Consider the following 14558-nt stretch of genomic DNA (forward strand, 5'->3'; position numbering starts at 1 on the left):
ATACTAATCTCTGGTTCCCATGAACAGTTTCCTTACCTGCCCAGCTCTTTAGATGTGAGCATGTAAAAATTGTGGAAGTTTTCTGTCTTTATTGGAGTTTGGATAGCTGTAGACAGCAGGCCTGAGAGGCTCCGGCAATCAAATCTTCTTCTTGACATACTGAGTATAAAGGTATTCTTCTCTAGTTGCTTATTTTCACCTGTTAAAAAAATACAGGACATACCAATTTAAATGTAATTATAAAATACGATGGTATCTCACAGAGACAGGATATGAGTTACATTGTATAGTTCCAAATATAGTCATAAGATATGACTAACAAAAAAACAAAAAGACCTAACACCTTTTCAGTTCACAGGGGATTTAAAAAAAATAAAAAGTATGCCTGTAAACTCACTTGGCTTTATTCACTTTCAGAATATAGTGAAATAAAACACTTTAAAACACCCTTTACTCCCTCAAAAGTCCTTCTATCCTATCTATCCTACCTATCATTCAACCCAAGCCTCTCATTTTACATATGAGGAAACTGAAGTGCAGTAAGATGAAGCAAATTGTCCAAGGTCTCACAAGCAGTAATTGAGCTGGTATATTGAACCCAGGTCTTCTGAATTCAGACCTAGCTCCTTCTCCCATGCCACTAAATTTTCCTCTTTCAGTTCAGAATAATGTTTGGATTCTAATTTAAACAAAATAACACTGAACTTCATGCTTCAACCTGAGGAATGATGGAAGTGAAAATTAAATGGTATGAGGTCATTCTTTTGTACATGCAACCATAGACTGTGTGTTGTATTTACTTGTAGATCCCGCTACTTTTAAACCACAGAATTAACTTATGTGAGGAAAGGTGGTGACATACTGAAATCTCTGCTATACTTCTCCCATCTAACCCCTTCTCTTTATTCTTAGTTCAGGCTCATCAATACCTGGATTACTACAACAGATCCTTAATAGGTTGCCCTGCCTCAAGCCTCTTCCACACTCCTTTGCATCCAAAGTCATTTTCTTTGAGCTCAGATTTGGCCTTGCCACTCCTCTGCTCAATAAATTCCAGTGGATCCCTACAGCTCTAGGATAAAATACACAAATCTCTATTTGTTTTTTGAAGCCCTTTACAACATGGCTCCAACATATCTTTCCAGCCTCACAGATACACTACCACTTCCTCCCCAAACTCTATGGTCCACACCAATCAGCCTTTGCTCTATTCATCACATGTCTCTCCATTGCATCTCTGCACTATTGTGGGGGCCATCTCCAGTCATCTTGATCTATATCTTCCCACTGGACCCAAATGGCTCCGGAGGAGAAAGTAAGGCTGGTGACTTTGCACAGCCCTTCCTCACTTAAATCTAATCCAATTGCATGTCATGGCATCACCTTCCTGATGTCAAAGTCCTCTTTGAGAATGAAGGACAAACAACAGCAACAGCACTATTGTACTGGCTGCCCTTCATCTCTTGGAATGCACTGTCTTCACTTCCACCTCATGGAGTCCCACACCTCATTCAAGATACACTTCATATCTTCTACTGAAAGTCTCCAAATGCCAGTATCTTCCCTTCCTAGCTAGCAAGTATGCATCTGGTATGTATTTCTTCTTTATATAATTATAAATGTGCATATGTCTCCCCTTAGAGAATGTAAGTTCCTTAAAAGCAAGAACTATTTAACTTTTGGTCTTTGTATTCCCAGTTCCATAGGGCACAGTACATGAAACACAGTAGGTGCTTAATAAATGTTTATTGATTGGTTGATTATAGTATGGAACATAGTACAATGGTTATGTGTTAAATTTACAAAGTTTTTTTTCATTTCTCAGAAATTACCACGACTCCTCAAACTCCTCCTCTTCCTTTGGGGGGTCAGGGCTAACTATATCTGGGCTCTCAAAACGTCTGTAGCATGATGACAAATTATCTGACAACTGCTATATCAGAAATGTATCTATGATAGTACGTGAATGATGTCAACTCAGACTTATCTGTAGCAGAATATTATATTCATTACCACTGGGGACAGAATCCACTCCTACCACAACACACAATAAGCTAGAGGAAAAAAAAAACACAAACAGAACACAACACATCTTGGAGTGCTTTCCTAGTTGGTCTATGTAAGGGGAGAGAAATAAAACACACTCATTGCTTCCAGAGTAGGAAGGCAGTCACAGTCCTTTCTTCTCTTTGCATATCTTAGCCAAATACCAACCTCATGGCTAGTAAAGGTGATGCAAATACAGTCTAACCTATGTTGACCCATTACCACTCCTGCTATTTTGGCCAGCTATTTGGTAACAGGATTCTGTTCCTATTCGACTTTAAAGGTCTGAGGTCCAGAGAGGCAAAGTGAGTTGCCCACCAAAGTCATATTGTAGAAAACAAGAAGACTGCTTGGATTTAAAATCCAGAGTTCTTTCCCCTTCATATTTTAGTTCGTGTTTTTTAAAATTTCCATTATTCTTTCCACCACATTACACTGCCTCTCCTAGCCTCAGACAGAACAACAAGCATCATAGGCCCAGTCTGGCCACTGAAGTGCTGGAAATTTTAATTTTGGGCTCTTACCTCTCTCTCCTGTCTAGCTAACAGTGTATCATCATGAGCCTGCAAGACCTTTACTTTTTAAAAATTTGATTTGATGTTCAAGTCCTAATTCTCTCCTTCTTCCTCATTGAGAAAGAAAAACAAAATGTTCTAAACACAAAGAGTCAAATAAAACAAATTCTTACATTTGCCATCTCCAAAAAAAAATACCTGAATCTGTACATCACCTCTCTGTCAGGAGGTGGGCGGCCTGTTTCATCATGAGTCCTCTGGAATGGTGGGGTTGGTCATTGTGTTCATCAGAGCTCCTAAGTCTTTCAAAATTGTTTCTTACAATATTGTTATTACTGTATTAATAGCACTCCTGATTCTGTTCACTTTGAATAAGTTCAAACAAGTGCAAGACCTTTTCTTAATAGTGATAGCACTAAAAAATAACTCTGGAAGACCCACAGCTGAGGCCACCCCACACTTCCTTATTGGTGTTGCCCATACACAGAAGGAGGGTAGGTCTGGGCCTCCTTTTACTTATTTTAAGACAGGATGTCTGCTAAGGTTTTTCTCACTCTAGGCAAATCAATCATTTGGAGGGGAAAAAAATTAAAAACAGTTAAATGCCACTTGGCATTATATCTATATAAGATCTGGATCTCCTGAAAGCAGATAAATGATCTGTGGTCCAATAGAAATGGGTCTTGGTGCTTAACTTCCTTTAATGTAGCCTTGATAGCTAGCAGTTCCCAGTTAATCTCAATGCAAATGCAGGTCAAGAAGCAACAGTTAGAATCTAACACAGAACAACTGATTGGTTTAAGCCTGGAAAAGGAGAACGAGTCTGTATATTGTCACCTTATTAATTTATATGCAGAGTAAATCATGTGAAATGCTAGGCTGGATAAATCAAAAGCCAGAATTAAGGTCGTCTGGAGAAATAGCAACAATCTCAGATATGCAGATGATATCACTCTGATGGCAGAAACTGAAGAACTAAGAACCCACTTGATGAGAGTGTAAGAGGACAGTGGAAAAGCTGGCTTGAAGCTTAACTTCAAAAAAACTAAAGTCTTGGCAACTTGTCCCATCACTTCCTGGCGAATAGAGGGAGAAGAAATGGAAGCAGTGTCCAATTTTATATGCTTGGGCTCAAAGATCACTGCAGATGGTGACTGTAATCATGAAATTAAAAGACGCTCCTTGGGAGGAAAGCTGGCAAATCTGGAGGGCATACTAAAAAGCAGAGAGACCATCCTGCTGGCAAAGGTCTGCATAGTCAAAGCTCTGTTTTTTCCAGTATCACTATATGGCTGTGACAGCTGGACTATAAGGAAAGCAAGCACCAAAAAACCAATGCTTTCAAATTGTGGTGCTGAAGACTTTTCTGTTTGTTTTTATCCCTCAATAAGCATTTATTAAGCATTTACTAGATGCCAGGCACTGTGCTAAGCGCTGACAATACAAAAAGAGGCAAAAGACATGTCCTGCCCTCAAGGAGCTGACAATCTAATGGGAGAGACAACATGCAAACCAACCTTAATGGGCGGAGAAGAGGAGCCAGTAAAGGAGACCTAGAAGGAAAAAGTCATTGATTAAGCTTGGCTGCCTGGATTCTGGTCCTGGCTCAGCCTCCAGTCACCTGACCTTGGGCAGAGCACTTAATGCTCAGGTCCTTACAGACCTTTTAGATGAGTTTCCCTCATCTCTAAAATGTCAAGGTTAAACTCAGTGATCTCTAAGCTTCCTTCATCTCTAATGTTCTCTGACTATGAATGAGACTGATGATAGGAAAGAAACTAGGAACAATCTATCAGGGAAGATGAGAGAAGATCACATCAAGGAGAACCTAGTTAGCAGTGGCAGATGCTACAGAGATACAGTGTAAGGCCTGAAGTTCGGAAGACTCATCTTCCCAAGTTCCAATACGACCTCAGACAATTACTAGCTGTGTGACCCTGGGCAAGTCACTTAACCATGTCTGCCTCAGTTTTCTCATCTGTAAAATGTACTGGAAAAGGAAACAGCAAACCATTCCAGTATCTCTGCCAAAAAAACCCCAAATGGGGTCATGAAGAGTCGGACATGACTCAACAACAACAACGACATTCTCACAGTGCCTGTGTTTCCTGCTCACTTAACACTAAATTCTGCCAGAGGGGAGGAAGTGGACTAAAGGTCTAAGGGACCTTTAAAGAAAAATACAGAGGAACTGGTGCGTGTATTCCTGTGAACGACGCCTCATGAGCCTTGTCTTTTCGTCAGTGGGAATCCTTCTGTCCTCCACTTAAGAGATGTGACCTTTGCTGAAGTAGAAGCCTTTATGTAAAGTCAGTTCTTGAAAAAAAAAAATCACAATAGTTTGAATTCCAGTCAATGCTAGGATCATCTCAGCCAAGAGAACCCAGATACCACTTTGAATACTGTTATGGTTATATCCCTCAAAATGATGTGTCCCATGTGACCTTCTGCCTTCCATGCCAATGAGAGTCTCATACTATGCCAACCATACTTCTGAGACATCAATTCTCTATTTCCTCTGGTCCAGACTTGACATGGAGGAAGTAAGTCCCTATCTCTTGATCTGAATGCCCAGAAGCAAGCAACACTTGGTTCATTTATCCTGGCCATCCAATCCCTAAGTGTCTTCGCCTCTGCTCCTGTCCTGCTTCTTGTCAGACTTGACTCCCTAAATCAGAAAGTCCTACCTAATTTCCCCTTGTTAAGTAGGCATTTAATTAATATTAGTAAAATCATCAGAGAACTTTCTCTAAATGGAAAGCCCTTATCTTCTGTTTGGTCCTGTGGTCAGGGGCACCAAAGTTGAAGTAAAATTTATGATGAACCAGGAATCCCCATTTGCTTCCAGCTGTATAGATTCAGGTCTCTCTTACCCCAAATCACTTTTCTGTATTTCCAAGCACAAGCCCCCACCTCTCTCTTGTTCAACCAAATGTCGAACTATAAAATTGAGACATAATTTATTCAGCCAGGTCCACAAGCACCAATTCTTTAATTCCTCACTTAACTCCTCCCTAAATACCTCAATCCAAATACATCTTTGTGGCCCCAAACAGCTCATGGACTACTAGCAATTAGCTTCTGTGTCACTTTCTTAACATGATTCCAATTTGAGTATTCGAACATGGCTAAGAACCTGCTCTTTGAACTCTCTACTAACGGTGAACTTCCTTTTTCCATTGGGGAATGGCTTAATCTAGCACAGCTCTTCCTAATTTCCTCACTGCAAAATTACTTGATGTACTGGGAAGATGCTGGACCGTGTCTTCAAAAAGTACTTCACACTGGCCAAGTAAAGTCAGTGTCTACTTCAGCTGCTCCTTAAAACAGGGGCAGCACTGATAGTAGTTGGGGAGCAGGGATAGGGGCTGGCCCAGTTTTCAGCACTAGAGGAGCCACCAAAACTATATGACTAGGCCAAATCTTGTTGATCTAGGCTGTCACTGCTTAGAACTCATGGAGCTATTTCCCCCTTTTTAAGAACCCACGCACTAGGGGGATTTGCTTGTGTCCATGTTGAAAGTGAAGCCAGGTAAGCCTTGGGGACTTGGGAAAGTCATAAACCAAGCTTTCTGCTAAGTTTTCCTGATGGTGATGCAATTGCGTCTTGTCCCCAGTGCATACATCAAGAGTGGACTGTATATTGTCTACATCTTCCCTTCTGTGGGCTTCTGATAAAGTTGAATCTGTGGTGATAAAGTCATTCAGAGAGAGAGAGTTCTGGCTATATTTGGGATAAGATAATTATTCTAAGAATGCCTTCAGCCTACAGGTATTTGGAGCCTACATATACTGATTCTATGAACAGTATGGATGTTCTTTGCCTGGTGAAAATGGTTCACAGGCCTGGGGAAAATAGCTCCATGAGTTTTAAGGGGTCTGCTAACTTTTTAAAAAAAAATTTCCTAACTATATTTCAAAATAATTTGGTTTCCTTTGTAATAGTGCATTTAAAAACTATTTTAAGGAGACCAGCAGCTTTAGAAAATAGCCAAAGGAGTCTGTGACACACAAAAAGATTAAGAATCCCTGAACTAGTGATATTCAGCTTGCTTATGACAGTCTAATTATCCAACAAAGGTAATCATCATTCTTCTTTCACCTGAAATGTCTCAGCTACCATGCAATTCGGGCAATGGTAGTACAAATGCAATGCACTCGTCATCTTCCAGTGCTGATGTGCTAAATGACACTGAGAAGCAATACCCTCTTCTAAACCAAGAAAGACCAAATGAAACCATCTCTGCATCCACAAGGAAAGAGTCTTTTAGTAATAGTCTAAGAGTAGCATAGAACAACAGAAGGCTCCCTTTATTCAGGCTGAGCTTGTCCAACATCATTGCCCTGGGGAACAAAATTTAAGAAATGTTGCCTTTAAGTCGCAGCACTGGGACCATACCCTGTTCCCTGCTCATTGGTTACTCTACCTCATAATGGCTCTTCCGACACATCATATTTGCCCAGGTATGAGAACTAGTGCAATGTGAGGAATCTCGTGATATACTTTATATCCGGGTTGGCAGATTATAAGCATAAGTTCAGATATAGCAATGCAGTGAAAAGAATGTTGAACTTGGAGTCAGAATGTAAGTGAAAATCCTAGCTCTGTCATTTACTACTGTCGCTCTAATTTTGTGGGCCTCAGTTTCCTCATTTGTAAAATAAGGGAATTGAACTATGTAGAACATCTCCAAAGTTCCTTCGAGCCATGGGTGTACTGGAGCTGGCTCAAACTGTCTCCAGAGAGAGCTGATAGTTAAATTTTCAGTGTAAGTACGTATGTCTCAGAAATCAGCAAATGCTACAAAACAAGGCTTGGTTTATTGTTCTATTGATTGTTTAGACCTAAGAAAGCAAGGGAGAAAGTGTTAATACAGATTAAATTTAAAAGTGTGCAAAGCATACATTCTGTTCCCCCATCCTCAAACTGGGTGTTAAACATTCACCAGCACACCCTAGCTTCCAGCTCTAGAATTATGATGCTAAGTATAACCCATGGTACCATTATAGAGTACTATTTGGGAAATAAATGTGTTCTCTTAGTTGTAGAACAAGTAGGAGTATACCTTTAACATACATATTTGAGGATTGGTAGGGGGAGGGGAGGGGAGTCACTAGTCATATAGGCTTAAACACTGTATCATATTTAGAGCCTTGAAAAGTGTGAGTAAGCAAGCGGTAAATATGCAGAAGAACTTCCAGATTTACCTTCCCGAAATATGATAAAAAACTGCTGCCTTAGCTGTCTTCCTTACTACACTAAAGTCTGGCTATACAGCAGTTCCCTTGCACAGACCCAGACAACCTTATGAAATTACAACAGCAGTCTTAATTGGCAAGTATTTTGAAAAGCTACAGTAACAAAAAATCTATCACAAATTTATCTGAACTGAATTGTAGCACTGTGCTAAGCACTGTAAAGATAATGTTGATGGGTACTGTGTTATTTCTATCAGGCCTTTATATGGAAAGTGACCCATCTGTAGAGGTACACTATCTAGCTCCCATTTGTCCCCAGTACATGAATTCAGAGCTAACAGTCCTAAGGGTTTTTAATAAATTGGATTATTGCAGATGACTCCTAATTGGTCTCCCTGCTCATGTCCCTTCCTTCTTCAACCCAGCTTTCACACAGACACTAAATTAGTATTCCTAAAACAAACAAAACAAGCCTCATCATGTCACTGCTCTGCTCAAAAAGCTCAGTGGCTCCCTAGTGCCTCTAGGATAAAAAAGTCTCATTTCAGATTTCAAGTCCTCCATTCTATCTTTTCAGACTTAACTTAATTGACATTACTCCCCCCATCACATACTCTACCTTATAGCCAAACTGTTCTACTTTCAGTTCCCTGAATACCAAATTCCATCTGCCACCTTTGTCCCTTTTCAGAAGCTGTTCCCTGCTCCTATTTCCCCTCCCTCCCTTCCACCTCCCAAGCCTGGAATGTGTTCCTCTCCTCACCTCTGCTTCTTGGTATCCCCAGCTCCATTCAAGCAGGCCTCTCCTGATTCCCAGAGCACTGTCCCCCTCCATACACATCCCTTCCCCAGTAAAATCTGAGCTCTTTAGGATAGGGCCCATTTTCATGTTTACCTTTTCAAACTCAGGATCTGGTAGGTGCTTAATAAATGCTTAACAAAAATGCTTTTTGAATTGAATCCTCTGGATTTATGTTATGGTAAGAAGTATGGCTAACTAATATAGGCTACAACTTATATTTTGTGGCTAAATACTAAAAAGGCCCATTATGTTGAGTAGAAAGCAACAGTCAGGAAATTAACAAATTGATTTTCCTCTTACTTTACTATTTCATTCTTTATTCTCTCCTTATAACCAATTCTCCATATTAGCCCTCCATTAAAAAAGAAAAAAAAGGCAGGATAAGATTTCTATGTCTGAGACTTCCAGAGTGACAATAATATAGACTGGTTCTCATCTGAGCTATTGTTTATACATTCTAAGATTGAAGTTAGGTGGTCAGGAACTGAAATGTGCATCAAGTATGACAAGCAGCTGTTATACAGTGTAGTTTTAGCCCAACCCCAACACACACACACACACACACACACACACCACACATGTTCAAGAGCCCTAACAGTCCAACCAAGAAGTTAAAATAGTACTGTACTAGGTAAGTTATTATCTGATAATGTCAGATTTTTTTAAATAAAGAACTATTTTACAATCTTATCGGAGACCTCCATTTCTCTACAAAGCACTACATACCTATATAATGCCTACCCAAGTTAAACCACCAATAATGACAGTACCATTTACCAAAAGACCTTTAAGGTTCACCATGTGTTTCCTCTACTCTACGAAGAAAGTAGTTTTAAGTATTATTATCCTCATTTTATAGCTGTAGAAACTGAGGCTCGGAGTTAAAGCATCCTATCCCTAGTCATACCGCCACTAGTGCTGCGGATAAACTCCCAAACTTCTGACTCTAAAGTCCAATGGTCTTTCTGCAATCTTTCTAGGATTATTCATCCTACTGAGGGGCTGCGGCGTACCTTTATTTTGCTAGTCTCAATGTGAAGAGTATAAAAAGCAAGTGAGGCCTCTACCTAGAGACATAGCAACGTACAGGGATGGCCTTTGAATACTGCTGCCTTTTTTTAATAGCCATCAACAGGAATGAAGGATCCCCTGAAAGATCTAGTTTTGGGGGACAGTGGAGGCTGGAGAGCTGCTGGCACTTGACAAAGGGTAAGTGAGTTCTTTCTGAAACCTCTGCCCAATCACAGACAGGAGAGGTGATCAGAGAACGTGCCCATAGTTATTGGAAAGAGAGCTAATGAATGGCACGGAACCTAGGAAGAGAGAGATGACAATACAAGTTCAGGTGACTTTTCCCCCTAGGTTCTCAAAAAGGAAAGGTTGTATCCCAATCCCTTTTAAGCATTTTTGACTTCCTAGTTTTTAAAATGCCCGCACGGAGAAAAGCAAAAACAGGTCTAGTTCCATTGACAAATACAGGAGCACTCCAGTTAACTAACTCCAGCTTAACCATTTTCGTAGTTAACTGCCCCAGGGTTGAAGTCCCCAGAACCAGCCCCAGCCTTGAACTCTGTGCCAAGAAAGTGAGCCACTTTGCTTTCTTCTTCCTGTACTTTCAGAACAAGAAACAGGCACCATAATTGTCAACCAGGACAGACAGAAGCTGAGGAATGCATAAAGGCCAAGAAACACATGGTTATGAAAAATCAGGTTTCCACTGTAAACAATAAATTATTCTTATTAAAAACTACAAGCAGAATACTACACATTATAAATTTAAATCCATTAATTGCTGCATTGGAGGAGATTATACCATATGATTGTTAAGTTTGAAAAAAATATTGCCATATTACATTATTATACACAGGGGAGTGGCAGGAAGGAGGAATTAGACAGCCATGAAATAAAAAAATCTATATTACATTAAAAATGAGAAAGTGCCTAGTCTGCTTATTGGATTAGTATTGTGATTGAAGAACTGCTAAGAGAGACACCTGGTCAAAGACGGAAAGAAATCTTCAGTATTTATCAAAAATATATACTAGCTGAGAGACCAGTAAGAAAGTGCTGCACCTGACAGCATGTAAGCTCTTTGGGGGCAGGAATGTTTTATAATTATCTCTGAGGTCCAGTGAAGCCTTCCCTAATCCTTCTCAATTCTTTTGCTTTCACTCTTTTAATTATTTCTTTTTCATCCTGTATATAGCTTGCTTTGTATATATTTGTTTGAAAGTTTTCTCCCCATTAGATCGTAATCTCCTTGGGGGAGACGGGGGCTGTCTTTTGTCTCTTTTTGTATCCCTAGTACTTAGTATGCTTGTTGATTGATTGACACATACTGTGTGGCTTTGAGCAAGTCATTTAACCTCTTGATGCTTGAACAACTTTCTAAGACTAAAATGAATTGCAGATCTACATCAGAAGATGGAATTGGCATACCGTGAGTTTACCAAAAAAACAAACAACCTGACGAAATCACAGATCTGGACAATTCCTCTCCCACGTTAACAGTTGCTCACTTATTAACAAATATCTGTGTTTTAACCAACAGATGAAAAATAATTAAATGCGTAACTACTCAAGTAACATTTTTAAACTTCTGGGTAGTAAAGATCATCTTCTTGACAATAGCATCATTTAGCCATCATACATTACTAAATAATAAACTAGGTGAATTAAACTTATCAAATTATCAAGGTAAATGTAAACCACTTTTGTTGAAAACGCAAGCCAGGAAAATTTCACACATATGGCCTAAAAGGCAGTAACACTCTGTCAACACTCTGACATATCCCTGAAAGCACTAAAATATTTTTTAAATATCCTTGAATATGAAAAGCCCTGTCAAGTTTAAGGCACATATCCTACCAGAAATACATGCTAAAGTTTTAGTATGCAGCAGCTCAGTTAGAATTAAGGAAATTTTAGCCACTGATTTCCTTGCTTGTACTGTTTGAAGGGGGAATAAAAAGGAATTGGGTAAGAAAATCCCCAGTCTTCTATGGTTTTAACCTTTTAAGAATTATTAGTTTCATGTAACAGCAGAAAAAGCCTGCTGGTACAAGATTAATTTCTGAGCGTAATTGCCACAGAATATCAGACTGGCATACTCGTCAATGAGTCAAGTCTACAGTTTCCTTCAAAACTGATGCTGTCTTAACGGAACCATTTTAATTCATTATTTAGTCATCACACAAAAATAAAAGCCAGCTCTTTGTTCCCCTAAATTATTATTTCTAAGTTTAAAAAAAAATAGCATTCCTTTAGTAAAGTTATGCATAACATTTGAGGGATTTTTCCCCCATTATTTCTTAAAGCGCCTTCAATTTTTAGGCCCATATTTTACAAAATGGAAAAGTATCATTTGAGAGAGATAGGTAGAAATAAAAAAAAAAAGATAAGCATGTAAAGTAAGTGTTCCATAATTGAGATATTAGTATATAAAAGATACAATCATTTGTTTGTAAAAGGCCCATCAAATTTTGGGTACTACTAACTACCAGTAACAGAGGGGAAATTGGGATAACAGATTATTTCCTAAAGAAAAAGGCAATGCCACATATATGTTTTTAACACTTATAAGCTGAGTATTTTAAAATTTGCAAAAATTAATAAATAAACCCTAAATGCTACACCTGACAGAAGGCTATAAAACTGTTGAAAAATACTTTCTCATAGCTTTCTCTGAGAAGGTAAATTTACTGACCTTAACTTAAATAAAATAATGTTCCTGGGCTCAGAAGTTTAATCACAACTTCCAGAATGGTTTTGAATGTATTTATGAAATGTCCCTCCACATATTTTCCACCTCGTCCACTATTCCTTTAATACAACAGGGTGTCACAGTGAAAATATACGTTTACAAAAGATATGACCACTTAAGAGTCAACCAATAGCAATCAAAGGATCACAGTTTCGGAGCTGGAAAGGGAACTCCAAAGTCACCTAGGTCCAATCCCTTCATTTTACAGATGAGGACACCAAGGCCCAGAGAGGTAAAGGTCACCCTAAGCAGCAGGTGACAAAGTCTGGTTTTCAACCCATGTCCTCAGATTCCAATAGCACCGTCTCTTTCCATCAAACCAGGAAGTCTCATTACAAACTCTAAAATCTCATTAGCACTTAAGTACATCTCATTACTAGATAAACAAAACAGTAAATGTGTCATATACTCCTCAGGGTTCCGTTTTAGGAGTCTTTTTTTTTTTTTGCTATTTTTTTTACTGAAATTTATTTAAACATTTTGCATTTAGGTATACTGGAAGAAACCGATTTCCTTATGGAACCCCAATATACAAAGTGCTTCCTCTCTGCCACCATTTATGAAAAGACTACCACTGCTGCCAACACTGATATGTTAAAAAAATTTTCCCCCTATTTTCTAGCTTGGGATGACCCAAATATGAGCTATCTACCTAAAATGAATGACAAAGAAAAAAAATTTTATGGGGACAAGTCAAAACCTTACAAAAGTACATTTCTGTATATCCCTACTTGTAAAAGTTACTTTTGAAAAAAAAAAAAGCCGGTTATAGAGAAGTTTGAGGAAAGCGAACGCGGAGATCCTGACTAAACAAGAATGACAGAAAACGAAACGCAATTAACTGAGGTCTGAGAAGCTGACCCCAACAGGGTGAGCAAGAGGGGGAGCAAACTCTCATTACATGAAAAGCAGGTCCCAAACCTGCACACTCACAACGTGGGGAAAAGCACTGCGTTCTGAGTAAACAGACATGAAAACACAGACGCTCATAAACACATGACAAGCAGAAGTGAGCTCCTCTCCTAAACCTTACTCTAACCTAATCCGAGAACTTCAGGAGGGGAAGGATGACACACTGGACAAACACTTTCCCACTCGAACAACTCTATCCTTCTTGCCACCCCCTCCCCCCCCCCCCCCCCCCCCCCCACGACCCAAGGCTGGATAACTAGGCTAGGAGCCTAGACTGGAAGCTCAGGTTTTGGGGAAAGAAATAAAGGGAATAGATAAGGTCTGGTGCAAAAAGCAAAAAATAAATCGATGGGTCCCAGCTGTCAAGTCCCTTTCTAGCGGTGTGCTGCTGAAAGTTTAACAACCGGCTCCTAGGTGGGGTAGGGAAGAATTCAGGGCACACTTTTACATTTAATCTGCGTTAACCTTTCTGCAGTCACTTCGTTAAGCCTAGACAATCAACAAAACAACAAATCAAGCCCAGACGCGCAGAGTTTGCCCATTTCCGAGGTGTAAATGCTCACATTGAAAATTTAACAGCTGGCCCACCGGGTTCTTCCCCCGCCCCCAAAGCGCTAGGGACTTGAACTTGACCCCAGGTAGCCTCAGCCCGCGCCACCTGTGTTCAGCCCCGAAGACCCTCCGGACTCCTCGGAGAAGCTGCCGCCCTGCCCCGGCCCAGCCGAGAGGGGGGAATGGAGGCGAAACCTTCCAGCCCGGAGCGGGGATGGAGACGAAGCCCCCCAGCCGGGGGTTCCCCTCGTCCTGGGGGGTGGGGGCGGGGCAGGGCGGAGGCACCCTCTCTTCCTCCCACACTCACCGGCTGCTCCCCGCACAGGCTGCCCCCTCGGCGGGGGAAATCCCGAGGTCCCGAGTCAAAAAAAGGGAGACCCAAGTCCTCAAGCTCTGGACGAGGCCAGGACGAGGTACTCCTTCCCTCCCGGCGGCTGCGACCTCGGCTTCGAAGGCGACAGCAACAGTAGCAGCGGCAGCAGAGACGGCGGCGACACTAATCAGGTCTTACAGTTGAGGTTTGAAAACTTGCAGCCTCCTCGTCCGGCAGCTCAGCCCCGGGGACTCCGCCCCCTCCATCCCAGCGCACCAATCAGAGTGAAGTTCAGGGGCGGAGCTGACACGTGACGGTCTAGGGAGGGTAGGCTGGTGGAAACTGAGGGTGCAGCCCTGTCCCAGGCTGGGCCCGGGTGTCTCGTGGCGGGAGATGACTTGGGAGTCTGCGGAGACCACAGGCTGGGTGGGGGTGGGGCAGAGCTAATTACAAGGA

The 14558-nt window shown here is 40.8% G+C and overlaps 1 protein-coding gene across 1 annotated transcript in view; it reads right to left on the reverse strand.

Moving 5' to 3' along the window:
• The window catches only part of STK17B (serine/threonine kinase 17b), a 37388-nt gene extending 23031 nt beyond the window's left edge, over positions 1-14357 (reverse strand). Inside the window, exons 1-2 of the mRNA XM_036746692.1 lie at positions 14097-14357; positions 37-199 (exon numbers count right to left, since the gene is read on the reverse strand). Coding sequence (XP_036602587.1) covers positions 37-158 — 122 coding nt within the window. The 5' untranslated portion in view covers positions 159-199; positions 14097-14357. The remainder of the gene's footprint in view (positions 1-36; positions 200-14096) is intronic.
• Between the last annotated feature and the right edge of the window lie 201 nt (positions 14358-14558).

The sequence above is a fragment of the Trichosurus vulpecula genome, chromosome 2 (genome assembly GCF_011100635.1).
Source record: "Trichosurus vulpecula isolate mTriVul1 chromosome 2, mTriVul1.pri, whole genome shotgun sequence".
NCBI classification, from domain to species: Eukaryota; Metazoa; Chordata; class Mammalia; order Diprotodontia; family Phalangeridae; genus Trichosurus; species Trichosurus vulpecula.